Consider the following 24,062-nt stretch of genomic DNA (forward strand, 5'->3'; position numbering starts at 1 on the left):
ATTTATAGAGCTGCTGACCCACAGAGTGATCTATACAGCTGCTGACCCACAGAGTGATCTATAGAGCTGCTGACCCACAGAGTGATCTATACAGCTGCTGACCCACAGAGTGATCTATACAGCTGCTGACCCACAGAGTGATCTATACAGCTGCTGACCCACAGGGTGATCTATAGAGCTGCTGACTCAGAGTGATCTATAGAGCTGCTGACCCACAGAGTGATTTATAGAGCTCCTGGTCGCAGCTCAAACCCACAGAGTGATCTATAGCAGTGGTCCCCAACCACCGGGCCGCGGACCGGTGACCGGTACCGGGCCGCAACGCATTTGGTACCGGGTCGCGAGCCGGTCCAATTTTTTTTTTTTTTTTTATAAACATAGGCTATAATATTATAGGCTGTGTGTGGTAGTTGAAACATAGTTTCAAGTTGACGTTTATTTCTGTTTGTAGTTAAAACAAAAACATAAATACTGTATAGGCTACATATAGTACAACACAAAAGGCTGTTATTTACCCTTTGTCGCCACCTGGCAAGTAAATATATATGTATATATGAATAGCTGTGCCAATTTTTTTCCATTTGCAAGTTAAACTGTCAGCTGAGCTCTGTTATTGAAGCTTTGGCTAAAGCCCTGAATTTTACAATGATGTTTTGAAATAAATATGTTTAAAAATCGATTGTATGTTAACACATTCACTGCCAGCCATTTTTTTTTACTGTAGGTAGCTTCTGCCAGAGGGTTTTTTTGAGGATTCTGGCTCATCTTTCAAGACCCGAGGATTCTTTTCTGCTAAGATTTTGTGAACACAAAATATCTCAAAAGAACTACGGTAATAGAATGTGTGCTTTCTCTGTCTAAAAGAGTTAGTTTGTAGAGTTAGTAGTTATGTAGGCATTAGCACTTGAATACAGCATGGTTTCAGCGTCTGAAAATTTAAGCTGAGATAAATAGCTTTTTGTGAAATTCGATAGAACAGTCACTTTAACCATTCATTTTTGGCATCAGTAAGACGTCAGACATCTAAACAATAGTTTTGAACAGTAATTTCCTCCATAACAGCAGGAAACCCCCCTCTACTTCAAACTCCTCCCTCCGTGTGTGTTCTTCTTGGCTGCAGCGGGCGTGTCACAAGCTCGTTTCTGCTGCTGCTGCTGCTGCTGCTCCTGTCTGCTGGCGGCCGCTGGGCGAGGATGGGCTCGCTCGTTTCTTGGGGTTTCGGTTGAGAAACCCCAAGAAACGGGGTTTCTTTTGCGATTCTGGTCTTATTTATGCTGCGTGTTTCAAAGTGTGTTGCACCCATAATCTATTATGCAAATTTGCAATCCCCCACCGCCAGCAATCAGCGCGAAAGCGAAAGCGTTTTCGCCAATCCATTTTACAGTATGAGAATGGTTTCATCGCGCGTTCCCCTGCAGTTTTGGCTCTGCTTTTTCTAGTCTGGAGAGCACTGTCACCACTTATAGGTGAGTCAATATATGGTTTAACCCCAAAAAAATTGAAACAAAAGGTTTCTCAATGGATTCTAGTAGTACTGGGTCTCCTAAATAACATACTAAAAGTCTACCAAAATCTACCTCCCAGAAAGCCGCCGTTTCCAAGATGGCGGCCCAGATGGCGGCGAGGAGCTTAAAATGGCTATATCTCAAATTCAGAAAATGATGCAAAGGATTTTTCAACTGATTCTGTTACCCCTGGACATGCTTACGAACATACTAAAAATCCAGGAAAATACACCTAACAGAAAGGCTTAATTTTCAAGATGGCATCCAAAATGGTGTCCGACCAAGCTTAAAATGGCTATATATCTCAATAGAAATGAATTATACAAATAATTTTGTCACTTGATTCTGGTACCCCTAGACATACCTAGGAACATACTAAAGAACTAGGAAAATGCACCTTCCAAAAAGGCTTCATTTTCAAGATAGTGTCCAAAAAGGCGATCGGGGAGCTTAGAATGGCTATATCTCAAATAGAAAAAAATGTTACAAATGATTGTTTTAACTTCTGGTACCTCTATACATTAAGAACAAGCAAACAATCTAGATAAATATATCTGCTAGAAATGTGTCATTTTCAAAATGGCTGCCAGTAGCTTACATTGGCATATATCTTAAAAATGGTTACTATTCAACCTAAAAAGCTGGTTTTGGTGTTGAACACAATAAATTGCACACTTATTGTGGTCTTTATTCATCATCATCTTCAAGATCCACTGGGTGAAACTTGTTATGTGGATTGTCACATTCCTGAAGTTGACATGGTCCACAGACAGTTGTACAAGGTAGTCCATGTTTCCTGCATGAGCAGCGGAGTGTCTTGCAGGCAGTGGTACAGTTACAATGAATGACCTTCAAGAGGCTGTCTGGAGCAACATTCATTGTTGACATGAGTCGGACAAATCTATTGTCCTGCAGGTTCCACCCCCAGTCTAGGGCATCCATACCATCATCTGTTCCCATCCAGACCATGACTTGGTAGTATGCTCTACGACAGTGAAATATGGTAGCCGATTCAGTTGGTGGTAGACGTTCAGGCGTTACAGTTGATGAAGCTGAGACAACCTTCTTGCTGAAAATGTTATATCGCATTGTCGCAAGCGAATCTGTGCACTTCCCACCAAAGAGGACAGCCATTGCTTGGCACCCAAGGTCATCGATCACATCTGTTGTCTGGTTTGGTACAGTGAATGCATTGGCACAAGCCCGAATGACAGGATCACCTTTTACAAGTTTCTGGAACGCAGTCTTTTTGCCAACTCCGAAGATCCGAGAAGTTGTGTCACAGCCAGTCACAGCGTGGATGAACATCAACTGAGAACACACTTCATATCCGAGTACTTCTTTCAAATGGTTTATGGCATACACTTTAAAACTGCCATCAGCTTTCGACTTGTCTGATCTGAAATAAAGGCCCTTACTATCTCTCTGTGCATAGTAAAGGAGTAAGACGAGGAGATCAGTATCTTCTCCAATCAGCGTAGTGGTGTGAAGAAGAGATGATCCCACTGCGGCCCTTACTATGTCTACATCAGCATCTCCAAGTGAATTGACCACAGTGCAATTCCGTTCTTTCAGTTCATCACTTATCCTTTTGATCAGTCTCTGTTTATTCAGATCTCTTGACAGGAACTCCTCTTTCTTACCTGATAACTCTGTCTCAGCAGTGAAGTTGACAATGGGATGAATATTGTTTCCTCTTCTTTGATGTGTGTTGTCTTTAACTCATTGAGTGCCATGGACGAGTATGTTCGTCATTTCGTTTAGTAACGTAGAGTGCCAAGGACGAGTATGTTCGTCAATTGCGTTTTTTGACGGTGGGACGTGGATCAAAGCCTCAGGCATCTCCTGTACAAATATGGGAGCTATTGAAGGTGTATAACCTATTTTACGGACTCATTAGGTGGCGACAGTGCTCTCCAGATTACAGAAAGGTCCGGAAAACAGGAGGAAAAAGCCGTGATCAAAGAGAAACCGATGCATGCTGCAGCCAGAGCCATATAGATTGCTCTGTCTGCAGCTGACGTTGTCTGCGAACCGCAGTCAATCCACGCACACAACTGAGCTCCTCTGCCTCTGTCTGTCTGTCTGCATATAGTTTCTCCACACGATTACCCGCCAGAAAGGCAGCACCCGACGCCGAAGGGCCAAACCTTTCCCTGCAGTCCGGTTTGCCATTTCCTTGTCGCGCTGGGAGCCGCCCGGCGCACAAAAACGAAGCGCTCCGAAAATAGACTGGGTGCGTGTAGGCTGTGTGTTAGTGTGGGGAGGAGTTTGCAGCTGAGGGGGGGAGAGGGGGGTGGGGCACGCAGGCACCACACAACTACACCACGTCACTACATCAGAAAATATTAGCTAGAGTCAGTGAATGTGCTTGAAATGCTTCATTTCACAAAAGGCTGAATATCTCAGCTTATAATTTGAAACCTGTCTTTTTGCTCAAAACAGCCTATCTTCTCCGGCTCATAACTAAAGAACGGAAAATGGTATCAATAAACTTTTTTTTGCAGATGATAGAAGAGAGTCTCATCGTTCTTTGTGCATGTTCGGTGTTTACCTTCGGTGTGGGCCTCGAGAAATCACTGAAAACGCTCTGAAACTCTGGCACTGGGAGCGTCCGTTCTCCAAAAGTGGCTGGCACTCAATGAGTTAATGGATGGCCCTGATGAAAATGACACATTTCTAGCAGATATATTTATCTAGATTGTTTGCTTGTTCTTAATGTATAGAGGTACCAGAAGTTAAAACAATCCTTTGTAACATTTTTTTCTATTTGAGATATAGCCATTCTAAGCTCCCCGATCGCCTTTTTGGACACTATCTTGAAAATGAAGCCTTTCCGGAAGGTGTACTTTCCTAGTTTTTTACTATGTTCATAAGCATGACTAGAGGTACCAGAATCAAGTGAAAAATTATTCGTATAATTCATTTCTATTGCGATATATAGTCATTTTAAGCTTGGTCGGACACCATTTTGGATGCCATCTTGAAAATTAAGCCTTTCTGTTAAGTGTATTTTCCTGGATTTTTAGTATGTTCATAAGCATGTCCAGGGGTAACAGAATCAGTTGAAAAATCCTTTGCATCATTTTCTGAATTTGAGATATAGCCATTTTAAGCTCCTCGCTGCCATCTGGGCCGCCATCTTGGAAACGGCGGCTTTCTGGGAGGTAGATTTTGGTAGACTTTTAGTATGTTATTTAGGAGACCCAATACTACCAGAATCCATTGAGAAACCTTTTGTTTCAATTTTTTTGGGGTTAAGTGCTTTTTTTTCATAGATTGATTCACCTATTAGTGGGTCGGTGGAATGGGTTGTACACGTTCGGTGGCTTCAATATTTATATAAGAGATGTAAAAGGGTTAGATCAACGTCCCACCGTCAAATTTTTTTTTTTTTTTTTGACGTATCAACACGTCATTGGCAGTCAACCGTTGGATTTTTTTTGACGTATCAACACGTCATTGGCAGTGAACGTGTTAAAAGCTTGTGTTACGTTTTCATTAGCGTTAATATATTACAGTCATTTATTTTCAATGTCCGCTATCAAGAGCAATTCAGTTGGTTCATGAAATCGCTGGGCTGCGTGCCGTGCAGTGTTTGTGGTGTGGGAGATTCGAGCTGTCAAAAGAAGACAAAAGACTTGCTCCTGGCCAATCCCGGCGATTGACTGCTGCGTAGGCGGGCACAGGGCGTGGTTTTGGCTTAACCTATGTGGGTTTCCAAATAACGCGTCCTTGGCACAAAAAAGGTTGGGAACCCCTGATCTATAGAACTGCTGGTCGCAGCTCAACATCTCGTTGTCTGTGTTATTCGGGTTTCTCATAATGTGATAACAGCCTCAATCCAATTAAGGAAATCACACTCTGCTGTTTGCATGACCACTGGAATCATCAGGGAATTGAACCGTTTAGTTTATTAGGATCCCCATTAGCTGCAGCAAACGCTACAGCTATTCTTACTGGGGTCCGACACATCAAATGATACAGTACACAACACATACAATACTGTACATGTTTCTTGTACTGGACTGTGATCAGTGTATCAATGGACATGTAAACACACTCACTGCCCGTACCCCTCTGTCTCAGTTGTCCCTGGTGACACAGCCTGAGCCTACCTGTCTCCTGTGTCTGGTCACACTCGGCCTGCAGACTCTGGTTGATGTAGATCTCTCCGTTCCTCAGCAGCCAGACCACCCCGCTGATCAGCTGGACAAACGGGTTGGACTGCTCCAGAACATCCTCCTCTGACAGATACCTGGGGGCACAGACACAAGGGGCTCTATCTTGGTACAGGCGCTATCCGCTTTTTGCGCTTTGACACCTGTTTGCACCTGCCACACACTATCGTCTCTGCAGGACGATAGCAGTCCGCCATGCACAAGTGTCCAGGTGTTATGCCAAGTTTTGCACCCCGCCGCATTCCCACCTCACGGGAGCATATTGTAATGATTTATACAGAAACTTAACCGTTTAAAAATTATGTAATTGTTTGGGTAGACGTGACCTCCCTGTTTTTAAGTTAAAGCAGCCCCAAAATATGGTGGGGATGCAATACTCGCGGATGAGCGTAACTCATCACAGCAACGGGTGCAAGCGCAGATTAGAGGCGTGCCAAATCATTTATGCACGGCGCAAACGGGATTTGGGTGGTGTTAACCACCAGAATTATTCACAGGTGTGGCCTGACAATGCCTAGGCATTACATCAATCAAACCAATCAGATTCCTGTCTTGCAGTCCCTGTAATACAGTTTGGGTGAGGCATATATGCTGTAATTCTCCCCATGCGTAATTTGGATATAGGCCTATCTCTATTGACTGTTTATAAAATGGCTCTCTCAAATCAAGCAATCTGATTGGTTCACAGCCATTGTATAATTCCAGTAACCGAGTTCAATAACCAATGGCCATGGGTTATTGGTTGCCATGGCAACTCTCTTACTAAGAGAGTAATAATAAGGCTTACCTCAAATGACAACGTAGAAGAAAAAAAATGGCGGAGACAGCTGTCAGATCCTTGTGAATCGATCTTCGCTTATAACTTTACTAATACTTCGCAGAAAATGATGTTTTGTACAAGAATAGATGCGGGCTAATGTCTTCTTTGCAAAAGAAAGGCTGTTAACTCCGCATTTAACCCCGCATTTAACCCCGTAACGTTAGTTGGTGTCGGGCAAGCCCTGAGAATGCTTCAAGTCTTTGTACAATGAGTCATTATGGACGCATGATGGCGCAACTCTCTTACTAAAAGGCTTTGAAAACAAAATGGCGGAGACACCTTTCAGATCCTTGTGAATCGATCTTCGCTTATAACTTTACTAATACTTCGCAGAAAATGATGTTTTGTACAAGAATAGACGCGGGCTAATGTCTTAACCCCTCTCTCGCGCGCCCTCACTCTTAACCCCGCATCTCTAAATAAGACGTAACGTTACTTGGTACAGCTCTGGTGTCGGACTTTGCAAAAAGCTCTCAGGTTCGCAGCAAGCGCCAGGATTGGCCAATGTCGACTTCAGTCTCCAGAACGATCCAATCAAATCACCCGCAGGTCTATCTTCTTGCTAGAGGTCCCCCCTTACAGTAGTGTTTCAACTGACTCTCAGAATACCATGCCAGTCGGACTTATAGTGTTATTATTATTATATTATTATACTTGGAACCCTTTTATAAAAGCAATATAGCACTCGAGCAGCGTGTGTTGTGGAATATATCCCCCTGCTCAGTTGTTATCCCACTCGGCCTGCGGCCTCGTGGGATAACAACTGATCAGGGGGATATATTCACCACAACACACTTGCTCTCGTGATATATTGCTTAAATATATTATCCCTATTTCATAAGGACACCATCACATCATATACTTGTTAAAAACATCTGTGATGTCCTGGCGTGGCACGTCCGTGCGTAATGACATATCCAAAAGGAATTACTCTGCACTGCACAGAGATTATGGTGCGCTCAAGCGCAGCGGGGTAATTTAGCGCATAAGAGGTGCTTTTCAAAGCTCATAGTGCAAAGCAATTCTGCCCATCTGACGATAGGAGAATGCCATCTGTCCCCACATTTTGGCTCCAAAACGCCTGGTTTGGCATGTGGCACGCCTACCCCAAGCATGTCCAGTACAATTATAACAGGCATGCACTTGTGCACGCCCCCAATTTGCATTCCGATGACGACGGGTAGTGACAGAAAAAGAGAGAAGAGTGAGAGTGTGGAGTGAGCTTGGGAAGTGACTGTCTGTGGTCAAATGAAGAAAGGCAAACTGTGTGTCCAGATTACATGTGACTGCACCAGTCAGCGTAATCAGCCTCTGAAAAAAACACCCTGCAACTTCCAATAAAACAACAATATGTTTGTGCAGTCAGTTCAAAGTTCAAGTCTCTATTTTTTACACCATTACATTTATCCCACTGCTCATCCTGCAATCCAGCAAATTAGCTACTAGCCATTTCTGGTGCAGTATATTTATTGTACATTGTCCCTGTCAAATAAACAATGAAGATAAAGATCCTATGCTTTGCACGTTCATGCCTCACGTGCAGATGCCCGCTCTGTTGTTGACAGCTCCAGTTGTCTAACCCTGACCCAGTTGGCACAGTGCCACACCTGCACTTACACAACAATGCTGACCGGACCCACTGACCGCTCTGCTTATTTATAACCTGGTTTCCTTACCTTAACTCACCTTCTCTAGCAGATACTTCAGCAGATTAACCACTCATTGTTCAGAGGTTTTTCTTCCAAAAACTATAAATCTGGTAAAATAGTGGTGAATTATGGAATCTACCAGCCAGTATGAACCGTGAGGAAAAACTTGTTTAGTTTAATTAGTTTCCTGGCGTCACAGACTTGTACACAGCAACTAGCAGGGCTCAACACTTAACTTTTAAATGTGGCTGCCAAGCTGACAACCGGGTATCAGCTTTTGTTTGCCGAACCTGAAAATATGGTTGCCATTTTTAGTCACCTTATATTTTGAGTAAATAAAATACTATGCAGTTAGGTCAGCTTAATGAAGATGTAAGATTTATCCTTCATTGGGGTTATGCTTTGGGTTACAGTTGAAATTACTTTGAATACGCTGGGACGCGAACCACGGTCTTAGAAAGGCAAGTGTTTTAAGACTGTGACAGCAATATGGTTCTGACTATAAGCCTTTGTTCACACCTGGCGCTTAACATAAGCAGAACTGAGGCGTGAGGCAGGCTCAACCTGAGCTGACGCTTAACCGGTCACACCGGCCTTCTCTTTTCCTCAGCGCCTCGCCCGGCGAGCCTTGAACCGGCCCACAACTCCCATTGACTTCATGCCTGGCAGCTTCACGCGTCACGCTTGGAAAATAGGACTGAATCCTGGACGATCGCTTGAGCATGCCTTGAGCAAGGCTCACGCGCGGCTGGTGTGAACGGCTTCGCCTGTTAACACGTTCACTGCCGTGGATGTGTTAACTAGTCCAAAAAAAAAAACGGTTGACTGCCGTCGACGAGTTAACTCGTCAAAAAAAAAATGTTTTGGCGGTGGGACGTTGATCAAAGCCCCCTACATCTCCTATAAAAATATGGGAGCCACCGAACGTGTACAACCCATTCCACCGACCCACTAAGTGGCGACAGTGCTCTCCAGACTAGAGAAAGCTGAGCAAAAACAGCAGGAAAAAGCGTGAGGAAACCATTCTCATGGCGAAAACGCTTTTGCGCTGGGAGCTGGCGCACAACGGTGGGGGATTCCAAAAATAGACTCTGGGTGCAACACACTTTGAAACACGCAGCAGAAAGCCCAGAATCGCAAGCAGCTTCATCAAAGCTCACAACCGAAACCCCAGAAACGAACGAGCCCTGATCCAGATTTGCCCGACGAGCGGCCGCCAGGCAGCACAGACAGGCAGCAGAGACTCGCCTGTGACACACGCTGCAGAGCCACCAGAGACACACCCACGGAGGGAGGAGTTTGAAGGAGAGGGGGGTGGGGGTGCTGTTATATTAGAGGAAATTACTGTTCAGAACTATTGTTTAGATGTCTGATGTCTCACTGATGCCAAAAATAATTGGTTAAAGTGACTGTTCTGCCTGTTCTATCGAATTTCACAAAAAGGCATTTATCTCAGCTTTCCTTCTCAGACGCTGAAACCATGCTGTATTCAACTGCTAATGCCTACATAACAGAACATGATAAAAACTAACTCTTTTAGACAGAGAAAGCACACATTCTATTAGTTCTTTTGAGATATTTTGTGTTCACAAAGTCCTAGCAGAAAATAATCCTCGGCTCTTGAAAGATGAGCCAGAATCCTCAAAAAAACCCTTGGCAGAAGCTACCTACTGTATTGGATAAACTGTTGGCAGTGAATGTGTTAACAAGGACGCCAAAATGAAATTTGTAGGTTCAGTGTAGGTCAAGCGTTGCTTCGGCGTATGGTGTGAACGGGCTGTAACAGCAATATGGTTCTGTTCTGACTGTAACAGCAATGTGGTTCTGACTAACAGTAATTTAATGCAGCCAGCAACTAATGCAACTTTGAATACGCTGGGACGCGAACCACGGTCTTAGAAAGGCAAGTGTTTTAAGACTGACAGCAATATGGTTATGTTCTGACTAACAGCAATATGGTTCTGTTCTGACTAACAGCAATATGGTTCTGACTGTAACAGCAATATGGTTCTGTTCTGACTAACAGCAATATGGTTCTGACTGTAACAGCAATATGGTTCTGTTCTGACTAACAGCAATATGGTTCTGTTCTGACTGTAACAGCAATATGGTTCTGTTCTGACTAACAGCAATATGGTTCTGACTGTAACAGCAATATGGTTCTGTTCTGACTAACAGCAATATGGTTCTGTTCTGACTGTAACAGCAATATGGTTCTGACTAACAGCAATATGGTTCTGTTCTGACTGTAACAGCAATATGGTTCTGACTGTAACAGCAATATGGTTCTGTTCTGACTGTAACAGCAATATAGTAGGGTCATCTGTGGCACTTCCGTGACCGTGGAGAGCGAAGGTCCGTTTCTCAATGGATTTGTCATCTAGGAGGATTAATAAACAAATTTAGCCGGGGTGTATTTTTAAAAAAGGCGGGGAAAATATTTGAGAGACCAAAATCCAAAATGTCTGCCGTGGAAATGAACTTTTTAATGGTTTGACCTACAATGATGCACAATACATGGTTTCAGGGCTTATTCTGGTCAAGGAATACATATTTGGTGTTTATATAATGATTTGACTTATTTTTTACCTTCAAATCCAAGATGGCTGCCAATTTTAAGCTCTAAAAGGCAGTTTTTTCAAAATCGTCATAGAGCCTTCATATTAGGCTTGAATGACAGGTCTTCTCATGATGAGTTGAATAATATACAGTATAAGTACACAGAAGTAATCTCTGAGGTCATTAAAGTCAATGTTTGTGTGTAAACAACAGTTGCTGATTTGCGGTTTCCCATTAAATAGGGTAGGCTACTGAGAATATGGTGTCCAGTTCATCCCATCACATTTTCATAATGAACCAAAAACAATTTTGCACTATAGCCTAACATAAAATAATATTCTGTATGCAAAGCTAGCAAGGTTAGTTGCTTGAGCTGAATTTAAAGGTCAACTCAAAACAAACAATGAAATTAACTTTGAAATTAAAACTGAATCCTAGGCTACTAAATTTCATCAGCACACAGTAAAGGAAACTTGTCTTTGAACTCAGCTGACTGTCTAGTCCTAATCCCTGTTGTGCAATGTCCCTTTTCAGTGAAGTTTTAGTTTTTGTTAAGAGTATGGACTTTTAATCTTGACCTTGTTGGTAGGCAACGGCCCTTTTTCAGTCAAGCATTTTCAGATTAGCTCAGTCAGTCTGTGAAGCAGTCAGTGTCAGCACTTGCGCGAGCTCGCTTTTTCTCTAACTAATGTTAACATTACACACTTTAAGACACTTTGTTTGAGGATATAAAAGGAGGTACGGTGGTGTAGTGGTAAGCACTATCGCCTCACAGCTCGAAAGTCGTGGGTTCGATTCCCACCTGGGACGATGTGAACGCTGAAGGAATGCGTGCCCGTCCGCATGTCCTCGAGTGCCCACCGCCCGGGTGGGGTCGTCAAAAGGGCCTTTCTGTGTGGAGTTTGCATGTTCTCCCCGTGCCTTCATATAGGAACCCCCTTCACCAAAAACATGCAATATCCTGGTTGCTAATGTGGTTCCTCCTCTGGTCGTTAAGGGCGCCTGTTCAGAGGGAGGGGAACTGGTTGGAATAGTGTGAACCTCCCACGTGCTATGTCCTACCGGTGAAGCTTCCCCTGTCAGGTGAAAAGAAGCGGCTGGCTAACTGCCCATGTCTCGGAGGAAGCATGGAGCCAGTTTTGGCTCTCCCCAGATCGGCAGAGGGTGGAGTAGCAACCAGGATAAAGAAATTACGTTAGCACTAATGGGGGATAAAAATGGGATAAAAAATTCGGGGGGGGGGGGGCGAAAAAGCGAGCTCGCGCAAGTGCTGACACTGACTGCTTCACAGACTGACTGAGCTAATCTGAAAATGCTTGACTGAAAAAGGGCCGTTGCCTACCAACAAGGTCAAGATTAAAAGTCCATACTCTTAACAAAAACTAAAACTTCACTGAAAAGGGACATTGCACAACAGGGATTAGGACTAGACAGTCAGCTGAGTTCAAAGACAAGTTTCCTTTACTGTGTGCTGATGAAATTTAGTAGCCTAGGATTCAGTTTTAATTTCAAAGTTAATTTCATTGTTTGTTTTGAGTTGACCTTTAAATTCAGCTCAAGCAACTAACCTTGCTAGCTTTGCATACAGAATACTATTTTATGTTAGGCTATAGTGCAAAGTTGTTTTTGGTTCATTATGAAAATGTGATGGGATGAACTGGACACCATATTCTCAGTAGCCTACCCTATTTAATGGGAAACCGCAAATCAGCAACTGTTGTTTACACACAAACATTGACTTTATTGACCTCAGAGATTACTTCTGTGTACTTATACTGTATATTATTCAACTCATCATGAGAAGACCTGTCATTCAAGCCTAATATGAAGGCTCTATGACGATTTTGAAAAAACAGCCTCAAAATTGGCAGCCATCTTGGATTTGAAGGTCAAAAATAGGTCAAATCATTATATAAACACCAAAGATGTATTCCTTGACCAGAATAAGCTCTGAAACCATGTATTGTGCATCATTGTAGGTCAAAGCATTAAAAAGTTCATTTCCACAGCAGCCATTTTGGATTTTGGTCTCTCAAATATTTTCCTCGCATTTTTTAAAAATACACCCCGGCTAAATTTGTTTATTAACCCTCCTAGATGACAAATCCATTGAGAAACGGACCTTCGCTCTCCACGGTCACGGAAGTGCCACAGATGACCCTACTAATATGGTTACTAATACTAATATACTAATATGGTTAATATGGTTCGCCTATTAAAAGTCTGTGCTGACCAGCTTGGCCCCATTTTTAAATTTATTTTTAATTTGTCTCTCTCCCAGCAGAGGGTGCCATCTCTATGGAAGCAGTCCATAGTGGTGCCAGTTGCAAAGACAAACAGCCCCAATTCGCAAAATGACTTCTGGCCTGTTGCCTTAACCTCTCTGGTAATGAAAAGCTAGTTAAAGCAGAGCTCCTAGCAAAAACTGAGCACTTGCTAGACCCTTTTCAGTTTGCCTACAGAACCAAGAGAGACGTGCAAGATGCTACAACTACCTTACTTAACCTTCTCTGCAAACACTTAGAAGGTAGTAAGAATCACGCCAGGCTGCTCTTTGTCAATTTCTCATCAGCGTTCAACACAATCCAGCCTCACATTCTGGCTGAAAAACTTGTAAGGCGCTTTTGTTTAGATGCAGGTCTTGTGGGCTGGATTCTTGACTTTCTTACAAACAGATCCCGACAAGTAAGAGTTAATGGAATACTGTCCAGCCTACTAACATCTTCTACCGGCTCACCTCAGGGTTGTGTTTTGTCTGCTTTCTTATACATTTTATATACAAACAACTAACAAGTAACTAACTAAACAAGTACGCTGATGATTCTGTCATTGTCAGCTTGCTTGGCGACGATGACGTTGGCCATGGCCAAGTTCTTAATGATTTTCTAGCTTGGTGAGAAGAAGCCTTCCTCCAACTTAATGTCTCTAAAACAAAAGAGATCTGTGTTGATTTTAGACGATTTGATTTAAACCGTGAAATGCTATGCAAAAAAGGTCAGCAGCGGCTCTTTTGCCTAAGGAAGCCTGCCAAATTTCAGGTCGATAAGACTCTAATGAAACTGCCTTTATTGAGTCTGTAATCTCCTTTTCCATCATTTGCTGGTATGGAAACCTTTGCATTAAGGACAAGAACTCCCTCGGGAGGATTGTGAGAGTGGCTTCAAAAATAGCCGGTGTAAATTTTAGTAGGCTGGATCACATCTTTAGCAAGCAGGTGCTTAAGAAGACTATGTCCATTCGTATGGACGACACACATCCTCTCAGCTCAGAGTACATGATGCTCCCATCCGGCCTTTGTTTAAATGTCCCCTTGGCCACAAAAAACAGGCATAAGTTCTCCTTCGTGCCGGTTTTCATCAAGGCCTTAAATGCTGCCGAAAGGAGATAATGCACTTACTTTACGAAGGTGGAAGCTCATTCCACCATTGAGGTGCCAGGGACAAGAAGAGTCGTGAACGGGATGAGCGACTTTTGAGCCCCCGTAGTGAAGGAGGGGCGAGGCGTCCTGCACTGGTGGAGGAGCGAAGGGAACGGTGAGAGATTTGGAGCATAACCATAGATTGTAAGTACCGAGGGGCTGTCTGGTGTACTGCCCTGTAGGCCAGAACTAGGGTTTTGAATTGAATGCGTGCCAAGATGGGAAGCCAGTGAAGGTCCCGGAAGAGGGGAGTGACATGAGAAAATTTGGGTTGGTTGAATACCAGACGGGCTGCAGCGTTCTGAATGAGCTGAAGCGGTCGGATGGCTACAGCAGGCATTGCAGTAGTCCAGGCGAGAGATGACAAGTGCCTGGACCAGGAGTTGTGTCGCTTCCCTTGTGAGAAACAGACGGATTTTGCGGATGTCGTACAGGGAGAACCTGCAGGACTGTCCCCCTCAGTGAGGGGACAGTCTTTCCCGGGGAGGAAGAGTAGTAGCCTGGTAAACCGCCCATCACGTGAACTCACATTTCATTTGGTTCTCTGTGACGGTCTGGACCCGCACAGGCAGTTAAGATGATTGGTCGAGCCATGCCGGCCCGACGAATCAGCGGCGGCCGTAGGCGGGCTCTGGCTCGTCTGGGCAAGTAGTGGGTACATGGTCTTTGTAGTTCTTTTCACTCGTCAACATGGCTGCCGCCGCGGAAGTGACAGGCAGTCTGAATGAAATTGAATGTAACGTTCCCAATTCTATGTATTAAATTCTAAAAAACGACCCTCAACATTTGGGAAGGCTAAGCCACACAACTAGTTCGTTATAATCTAACTAAATGCTTTGAAGGTGACTTTACGACCGTGAGGACTCAATCAATGAATACCACGGAGATCATCCACAGGCACCTTCGGCGATCTGATTGGTTGAAGTTAACACCCACCCACCAGCGGTGATAGACAGATGGGTCATCCAATCACCTGCCAAGTAGCTTGGAAAAAGTCCCCGCCTCCGTCAGCGGGTCTGGTGACTTCATTCCCAGATCGACTGGTTTAGTGAAACCTATGTGGAGCTATACCGTCCATCTGGCAGCGTCAGGTTAGAAGAGTAGCTCTGTTTTCCCAAGATTCAGCTTGAGATGGTGGGCAGACATCCAAGCACCAATGTCTTTGAGGCATACAGCGATACGTGCCTCGATTTGGGTGTCTGAGGGGGGAAAGAGAGGTAGAGCTGAGTGTCGTCAGCCTAGCAGTGGTAAGAGAAGCCATGAGATGAGATCACATGGCCCAGAGATCTGATATAGAGAAGGAATAGCAAGGGGCCCAGGACTGAGCCCTGGGGCACACCTGTGCTAAGAGTACAGGATCTGGATAGGGATCCTCGCCATTGAACCTGGTATGAGCGGTTAGAGAGATAGGAGGCAAACCAGGAGAGTGCAGATCCTGAGATGCCTAGATCAGAGAGAGTAGAGAGAATAATCTGGTGATTCACTGTATCAAAAGCTGAAGACAAGTCAATAAGGACAAGGACAGAGGAGAGGGATGAGGCCTTAGCAGTGTGTAGGGCCTCAGTGACTGAAAGGAGAGCCGTCTCAGTAGTCAAGTTTCAAGTCAAGTTTATTTATATAGCCCTAATTCACAAGCATGTCTCAGAGGGCTTCACAGAAAGTATGTCTAGCTAATTCTAGCTGACACAACAGTAACAAGAATATACAGAATAAAGATAACATTTGAACAATTGATAATATAGAAAATATAGGAATGAGGGGAGAGCAGAGGAGAGCGCAGGAGAAGGGAGAATAGCAGGGGGAATGTGAGAGAGTGATGGGGTGGGGAGGGAATGGGAGATGTTGGAGGGTATAGGAGGTGGGGAAGGAGCAAGAGGAGAGAGCAGGAGAGGGGAAGGGAGGGGAGGTGTGGGGGAGAAGAGAGCAGGGGGAGGGAGGAGGTGGGGAGAGAATGAGCAATATAGACGGAGGAGAGGGGGGAGGTGGGGAGAAAATAGGAAATGTGGAGGAGGAGAGAAGGAGAGATGGGGGTGCAGGGGAGGGAGAGCCAGGGTAGAGAAGCAGGGGGAGTGTGAGGGAGGGAGGAGGCGGGGAGAAAACGGGAGACGCGGAGGAGGAGGTAACAGAGAAGGAGAGACGCAGGGGGGAATGCGGAGGAGGAGAGAGCAGAGAAGGAGAGGTGGGAGGGTGCAGGGGAGGGAGTGCAGGGGGAATGTGAGAGAGGGGAGAGGACAGAGAGGAGGAGAGAACAGAGAAGGAGAGGTGGGAGGGTTCAGGGGAGGGAGAGCAGGGGGAACGCGAGAGGAGGAGGCGGGGGAGGGAACAGACATCCCCCCCCCCCCCCCCCCCCCCCCCAGAGAGGACAGAGAGGAGGAGAGAACAGAGAAGGAGAGGTGGGAGGGTGCAGGGGAAGGAGTGCAGGGGGAGAGGAGGAGAGAACAGAGAAGGAGAGGTGGGAGGGTGCAGGGGAGGGAGAGCAGGGGGAACGCGGGAGGAGGAGGCGGGGGAGGGAACAGACCTCTCCGCCCCCTCCTCCCCCCCCCCCAGAGAGGACAGAGAGGAGGAGAGAGCAGAGAAGGAGAGGTGGGAGGGTGCAGGGGAAGGAGTGCAGGGGGAATGTGAGAGAGGGGAGAGGACAGAGAGGAGGAGAGAACAGAGAAGGAGAGGTGGGAGGGTGCAGGGGAGGGAGAGCAGGGGGAACGTGGGAAGAGGCGGCGGGGGAGGGAAGAGCATGGAAAGAGAGGAGGCGGGGGGGGGGGGGGGGGGGGAGATCAGACAACTGACTACTCTAAGCATTAACCAGAGCTAACTGGGACATAGTATCTAGCTAATCTACAGCCTAATCTGGCTTATCCTACTCTGCTCTAGTCTGATCTTTGCCTGAACACTATAACAGGTCAGCCTTAGGCTGCAGCTAATCTATCGCCTACCTAAACTGTTCTAAACCAACCGGCAGCCCTCGACCAGCCCTCGACCAAGAGCACCGATGCCCCCCGCCCCGGCCCCCCCCCCACATAAGGCGTGGGAGAGAAGGCCGGGCTGGGACACAGCGGCGTCCCCACACCCCCAGTGAACGCAAGAAAACCTTTCCACCAACCTTTCCACCAATATGGATTGCCAGTAGAGTGAGAAGCCTTGAAGCCAGATTGTAGAGGATCCAGTAGGTCATTCTGGGAGAGATAGAGAGAAAGTTGTTCGGAAGCAGCCCGTTCAAGGGTTTTGGAAATGAATGAGAGAAGAGAGACAGGACGGTAGTTCTGGATGGCAGTAGGGTCAAGGGAGGGTTTCTTAAGCAGTGGCTTGACTCTAGCAGTCTTTAGAGGAGCTGGCACAAGACCAGAGGATAGAGAGGAGTTGATAAGGGTAGTGAGGAAGGGAGATATATCAGTGGAGATGGATAGGAGAAGAGAGGAAGGGGTAGGATCAAGGGGGCAGGAGGTGGCACGGTTTGACATGACAAGCTTAAGGACCTCGTCGGGGGAGAGGGGAGAGAAGGAGGTAAGTCCTGTAGCAGGGGTCAGAGAGTTGGAGTCGGGAGTATTGCAGCTATTGACTGGAGGGGGGAAGGAAGAGCTGATGTCATCTACCTTCTTAGCAAAGAAGGTTACAAAATCATCAGCAGAGAGGGAGGATGGTGGGGGAGGTGAGGGAGGGTTGAGGAGAGAGGAAAATGTGGAAAATAGTTTGCTGGGGTTGGAGGCAGAGGACTGGATTTCAGAAATGAAGAAGGAGGTTTTTGCCGTTGAGACAGCAGATGTAAAGTTAGAGTGGATCAGGTGGTAAGCAGAGAGATCCCTGGGGTTCTGAGTTTTTCTCCATTTCCTCTCAGCTGCCCAAAGCTCTGTTCGATGAGATCGGCAGAGAATATTCAACCATAACTAATATTACTTCCATTCACATCCTTCTTAACTCATTGAGTGCCAGCCATTTCTGGAAAACGGATGCTCCCAGTGCCAGCCCTTTCAGAGCGTTTTCAGTGATTTCTCAAGACCCACAGAATATTGTGTGATATTACTATGTAAACACCGAACACGCCCAAAGAACGATGAGACTCTCTTGTATCATCAGCAAAAAAAAGTTTATTGATATCATTTTCCGTTCTTTAGTTCTCAGCAGTAGAAATAGGTTGATTTCACCAAAAACAGACGTTTCAAACTAGAAGCTGAGATAATGAGCCTTTTGTGAAATGAAGCATTTCAAGCACATCACTGACTCTGAAGCTAATATTTTCTGATGTAGTGACGTGGTGTAGTTGTGTGGTGCCCTGCGTGCCCCACCCCCCTCAACTGCAAACTCCTCCTCCGTGGGAGTGTCTCTGGTGGCTCTGCTCGAATCTCTGCTACCTGCGTCAGGCGACGAATCTCTGCATGGAGCTGGGATAAACTCATCCCCACACTAACACACAGCTTGCATGCTGGAGCTGGGAGAAACTCACCCCCACACTAACACACAGCCTGCATGCCGGCGGAGCTGGGAGAAACTCATCCCCACACTAACACACAGCCTAACACGCACCCAGCGTCTATTTTCGGAGCGCTCCGCCGTTTTTGTGCGCCGGCTCCCAGCGCGACACCGAAAAGCCAAACCGGACTGCTGAGAATGGTTTGGCTTTTCGGTGTCGGGTGCTGCTTTTCTGGCGGCTAATCGTGTGGAGAAACTATGCAGCAGAGACAGAGGGGCTCAGTTGTGGGAGCGGATTGGCTGCTGTTCGCAGCTAACGTTAGCTCCAGCCAGAGCAATCTATACGGCTCTGGCTCCAGCATGCATCGGTTTCCGTTTCATCACGGGGCTTCTTCTGCTGTTTTTCCTCACCTTTCCCTAATCTGGAGAGCACTGTCGCCACCTAATGGGTCCGTAAAATAGCTTATACACCTTCAACATCCACCATATTTTTACAGGAGATGCATCAGGCTTTGATCCACGTCCCACCGTCAAAAAACGCAATTGACGTCTTTAGACGTCATTGACACTCTACGTTACTATTTGAATTGACGTCTTTAGACGTCATTGGCACTCAATGAGTTAACCATCAATTTGAAAGTGTACATAAAAGAGATGGGTCTTGAGTGTCTTTTTGATGATGGAGAACGATTCTGCGGAACGGATGGAGTGTGGCAGGTCGTTCCACCACCGGGGGACCACAGAGGAGAACAGACCTCTCCGTGACATAGGACTAGTTGGTGGAGGTAGTGCCAGGAGTCTTTCATTAGCGGTTTTCATTTGTTGCAGTTTTGAAGGCGAGTGACAAGGCTTTAAATTTGATGCGGGGAGCCACGGGGAGCCAGTGGAGGGAAATGAGCAGGGGTGTGATATGTGCTCTTTTGCGTTGGTTGAAAACAATTCGAGCTGCCGCATTTTGGATGAACTAGAGGGGTTTGAAAGTACATGCGGGGAAGCCTGCCAGAAGGGCGTTACAGTAGTCGATACGGTCATGGGCATGGCTCTATCACACTATGTATTGCTGCTATTTGTTTATGCTGGCCGACCAGCCTTTGTTTCCTCATGGTCATAAAGTACACACTTTTTTTGAGGTATGCATTTTGTTTCCTCGTGGTTCTTAAGTATGCACTTTTTTTATGTATGTATTGTCGCTGCTATCTATTTTACTTATCTATTGTATTGACCTCTGCTGGCTTTGACAGCCCTCGAGTTACTTATTTTAGAATTCCTTTATTTTTATCATTCTTAATGTATGCGTCCTGATTCTGAGTAAGCATGAAATGTTGATATGAGGGATGAAGTTACCAATGGATAAGAATCAATAAAAAATCGTAATAATTTGTATTATGAATATAAAAAATAAGTATCAATATCAATAGAGAGCCGCAGAAACGAGTCCGGAAATCATCGATGCTAACAGTCCTGGTTCTTCACTGTTTTCGCCTATGGGAGTTTTGAATGGGTTGTTGGCGCGATGCTTCTAATAATCTCTCTGGGCAACGCTGGCTTAATCAAACACGAACCAGTGTTTAGTAATATCATCTTCACACACGAGGACCACTTTTACGAGTTTTGAAGCTTTTACATGCCGTTAAAAGGGTGGCTAGCTAGCAAACGGCTAAATGAGACTACACTATTGAGTCGATGGGGATATATACGTCAATAGAGAGCCCCAGGGATGACGTATTTTTGTAGGCTGAATGCGTAAGTCCCGAACTTTCTGGTTCTTCACTGTTTCTGTCTATGGGATTTTTGAATGGGTTTTTGGCGCGATGCTTCAAATAATGTCTGTGGGCAACGCAAGTTTAATCAAACACGAACCAAGGTTCAGCGGGATAATCTTCACACATGAGGACCACTTTCATGAGTTTTGAAGCATAAATGCGAGCCCTAGAGGTAAAAAGCTCGTGCTAAGCTAATCCAGAACTACACACAGTGTCGCATAGGCGTCCACGCATTGATTGTGATTGAAGACGCGAGAGAAGAATTTCCACGTTCACTCGTGATGACGTATAATATCCGCGTCGACATTGTAGTCTCATTTAGCCGTTTGCTAGCTAGCCACCCTTTTAACACATTCAGTGCCACAGCGCTTCAGTAAAATTGTCTGGAGCCTGTGCCAGATTCACTTCCATTCAGTTGAAAACAGCTATAGAATTTTTTCTATTATGGCTATATTAACGGGGCTGGACTTTAATGAAAGATTGAACACTCCTGCTTCTTCCAAAGAAGAAATTTTGTTTCTAGACAGTTCCATTATGAAATTACAGCCTCTCAAAAAAGTGCACTTTCAATGGTTTTCTGTCGTTTTTTTTTACTTTCCAAGTTATAGGCCCTTTTATGAATACCTTTTGCACTCTAATTTCGACCACATTCACTGACTCTGGCTGGTGTTTTCTGATGTGGTGGCGTGTGGTGTGGTTTCTGTGAAGCCTGTGTGACACACACACCTCTCCCCCCCCCCCCCCCCCCCCTCCCTCCCCCCTCTCCCCCCTCCCTCCCCCCTCTCCCCTCTCCACCTCTGAGCTGCGGGCTCCTCCCACACGCACAGTTTGTTTTCTCGTTTTTGCCCCGGACAGATCCCAGCGCGCATCATTTCCTTGATGGGCAAACGCGACTGAACGAAAAGGCATGGCCGTTCGGCTTCGGATGCTGCCTTTCTAGGAAATCGTGTGGAGATAGATAGAAGCATAGAGCTCAGTTGTGAGCGCGGATGCAGCCGAGCCCACTCTCCGCTGTAGGCAGAGCAATATATACGGCGCTGGCAGAAAGCATGCATCGGTTTCCACTTTCTCCGCTGTCTCCTGTACAAAGTAAAGGATCTGAGGTGGGTGGAGCAGCTCCTGTGACGATGTTTAAGGTGGCGCCGTGTGATCCCTTGAAGGGATTCATGCTCACTGGCTAGGTACGACCTTAAACAGCAGAATTATGGAATAATATGAATTATGATTTTAGGACGTCCACAGACGTCCTTGGCACTCCTCGTTACTTTTTTTTAGGACGTCCACAGACGTCCTTGGCACTGAATGTGTTAACGGCACATAAAAGCTTCAAAACTCATAAAAGTGGTCTTCATGTGTGAAGATGATGTTACTAAACACTGGTTTGCGTTTGATTAAGCCAGCGTTGCCCAGAGAGATTATTAGAAGCATCGCGCCAAAAACCCATTCAAAACTCCCATAGGCGAAAACAGTGGAATCGTTCCTGGGGCTCTCTATAACGTCACCACTTCAAAGGACGAACACGGAAATTCTCTTTCCCTCACCTGGTTCAGCCCCATTCAGCCCGGGGTAATCAGTGCACACATCAACAAAAGTCCAGGTTGAGTGCTGACGTGACGTGGAAGCCTATGCGACAGTGTGTAGTTCTGGATTAGCTTAGCTCGAGCTTTTTACTTCTAGGGCTCGCATTTACGCTACAAAACTCATGAAAGTGGTCCTCATGTGTGAAGATTATCCGACGGAACTCTGGTTCGCGTTTGATTAATCTTGCGTTGCCCAGAGACCGTATTTGAAGCATTGCAGCAAAAACCCATTCAAAAATCCCATAGACAGAAACAGTGAAGAACCAGGAAGTCCGGGACTTCCGCGTTCTGACTACAAAAATACGTCATCCCTGCGGCTCTCTATATCCAGCTGCTGGACCCTATGAAGTGCAACAGGCAAAAAATATAAGGGGGGTACAAGGGTGTGATTTATAATGACTGAGAAAGTTAAGTGTCTTGTTCAAGGAGATGAAGGATCCGTTCACAATGCAGCTGAAAGTGTTTTCCCTAACGTGACTCAGATATTTTTTTCTAATCAGGAGCAACAGCAACAAGCTGCACTTTTCCCACTTCCCATCAGAGAAACATGGATATGTGCAACAAAATCTCATCCCACGGCATGTGTGAATTTGAAATGAATGCCCAAATGGGAATTTTAATCTTGAATCTTATGTCATTCACCTGAGACAACTGGCACCATTTTGTCATCTTGGACAAGTTGACGTTTTGGTGATACAAGGTTTTCACCTGACAGCAGCAATATTCTCTGTTTAAATTCCAAGGTAGGACTGCATCAGCTTGCCCGTCAGGCTCAAGGCAAACAGTTCAACAGCTGTAAGCGCTTTGTTTTGTGGTGTGATGTGTGTGAGAGTTATATTGCAAATAATATGTATTTATATTTAAGTGTCACACACTGGCTGTTTGGCCCACATGAGTTTAGAACAAACAACCACTGCACGTTGTCAAATTCCTGATATTCCTGACCTCAGGTATCAAACAAATTAAATTGTGTGTGAGTGCGTGTGTATGTGTGTGGGGTGGGTAGTGGGGAATATGCACAGGTGTTACACAAGTACTGTAGTGTCCTTGACTATGTGTGTCTGTGTGTGTGTGTGTGTGTGTGTGTGCATGCATGCATGTACTTGTCTGTGTACTGTTTTTCACAACTTACTATTGTGATTATGCTATCTGAGTATATGGAGGAGGGTGTACATGTGTGTCAGTGACAGTGTTAATGTGTGTATGTGCAGTTTTTCTTGGGTGAGTACTACCGGTATTCCTGGACATAAAGCGAGTGGTGGCGATGCCGGGGGGGGGGGGGGGGGTGGATGTTTCTCTTTACCATGTCAGCCATGCATTTTTGAGTTTATCTACTTGGTTTTGAAAAAGTTTCATAAACTCAAGATTTGTATAATTTTCTCAACCCAGAGAGGAGCATGTAATCCTTCACCTGAGGTAGAACTATAGCAGTGGTTCTCAAATGGGGGTCCCACAGGGGTCCGTGGCACTTTGCCAGGGGGTCCGAGAAAGGTTTTCAGGAAAAAAGTCAAGCACGTTACCCGTGGAAACAATTAAGCTTAGCCCAAAATCACAAATCAGAATGAGGGGGTCCCCGGTATATTTTCTAAGGGGTCCTTCGCTCAAAAAACATTTGAGAACCTCTGCTATAGAGTACCACAGGGACGACGTATTTTTGTAGGCTTACCCCAGCAGTCCCTGTGCTGCTGTGGGGGGAAGGGGAAAAGGCAATCGGATTTCTGTATGGGGATTTCATCATAAGGTCGAGTGGGTTCCTCGGGGAATGGTGGATCTCCATGCTTCCCTCGCTGGCAAACACATTCAAATTTCTCCTGCAGTCAGTCCGGTATCTCGCCGTAAATTGTTGACATGTGTTAGTTGTTGTCTTCTTCTTCTTTTGGTTCCGTGTGTCGACTCCCACAGTACCAGCTTCTATGCTGCTAGCTCCAGATGTCTATAGCAGTGACCAGCAAGCTTCAGCCGCCTGAGTCGTACTTTATCTTTACTTTACTTTACTTTATTTCATTTGGCAGACGCCTTTATCCAAAGCGACGTACAACAAGTTATTTACAACCAACAAGAATACAGAACAATATAAACAGTAAAACAAGGCAGTGACAGGATCAAAGCAAAGGTCAGTTCATGAAGGAATACCGAAAAGGTGAGTTTTTAGTCTTTTTCGAAAGATGGGAAAAGTTTCGGCTGTC

At 45.5% G+C, this 24,062-nt stretch overlaps 1 protein-coding gene across 3 annotated transcripts in view; it reads right to left on the minus strand.

Annotated features, from left to right (window-relative positions):
• The window catches only part of nagpa (N-acetylglucosamine-1-phosphodiester alpha-N-acetylglucosaminidase), a 128,929-nt gene that overhangs the window by 74,487 nt on the left and 30,380 nt on the right, over positions 1-24,062 (minus strand). For all 3 annotated transcript variants that reach the window (XM_083636439.1, XM_083636438.1, XM_083636440.1), the window contains one exon: positions 5,624-5,763. In XM_083636439.1, the coding sequence (XP_083492565.1) occupies positions 5,624-5,763 (140 nt within the window). The remainder of the gene's footprint in view (positions 1-5,623; positions 5,764-24,062) is intronic.

The sequence above is a fragment of the Poromitra crassiceps genome, assembly GCF_964638095.1.
Source record: "Poromitra crassiceps genome assembly, chromosome: 1".
Lineage (NCBI taxonomy): Eukaryota > Metazoa > Chordata > Actinopteri > Beryciformes > Melamphaidae > Poromitra > Poromitra crassiceps.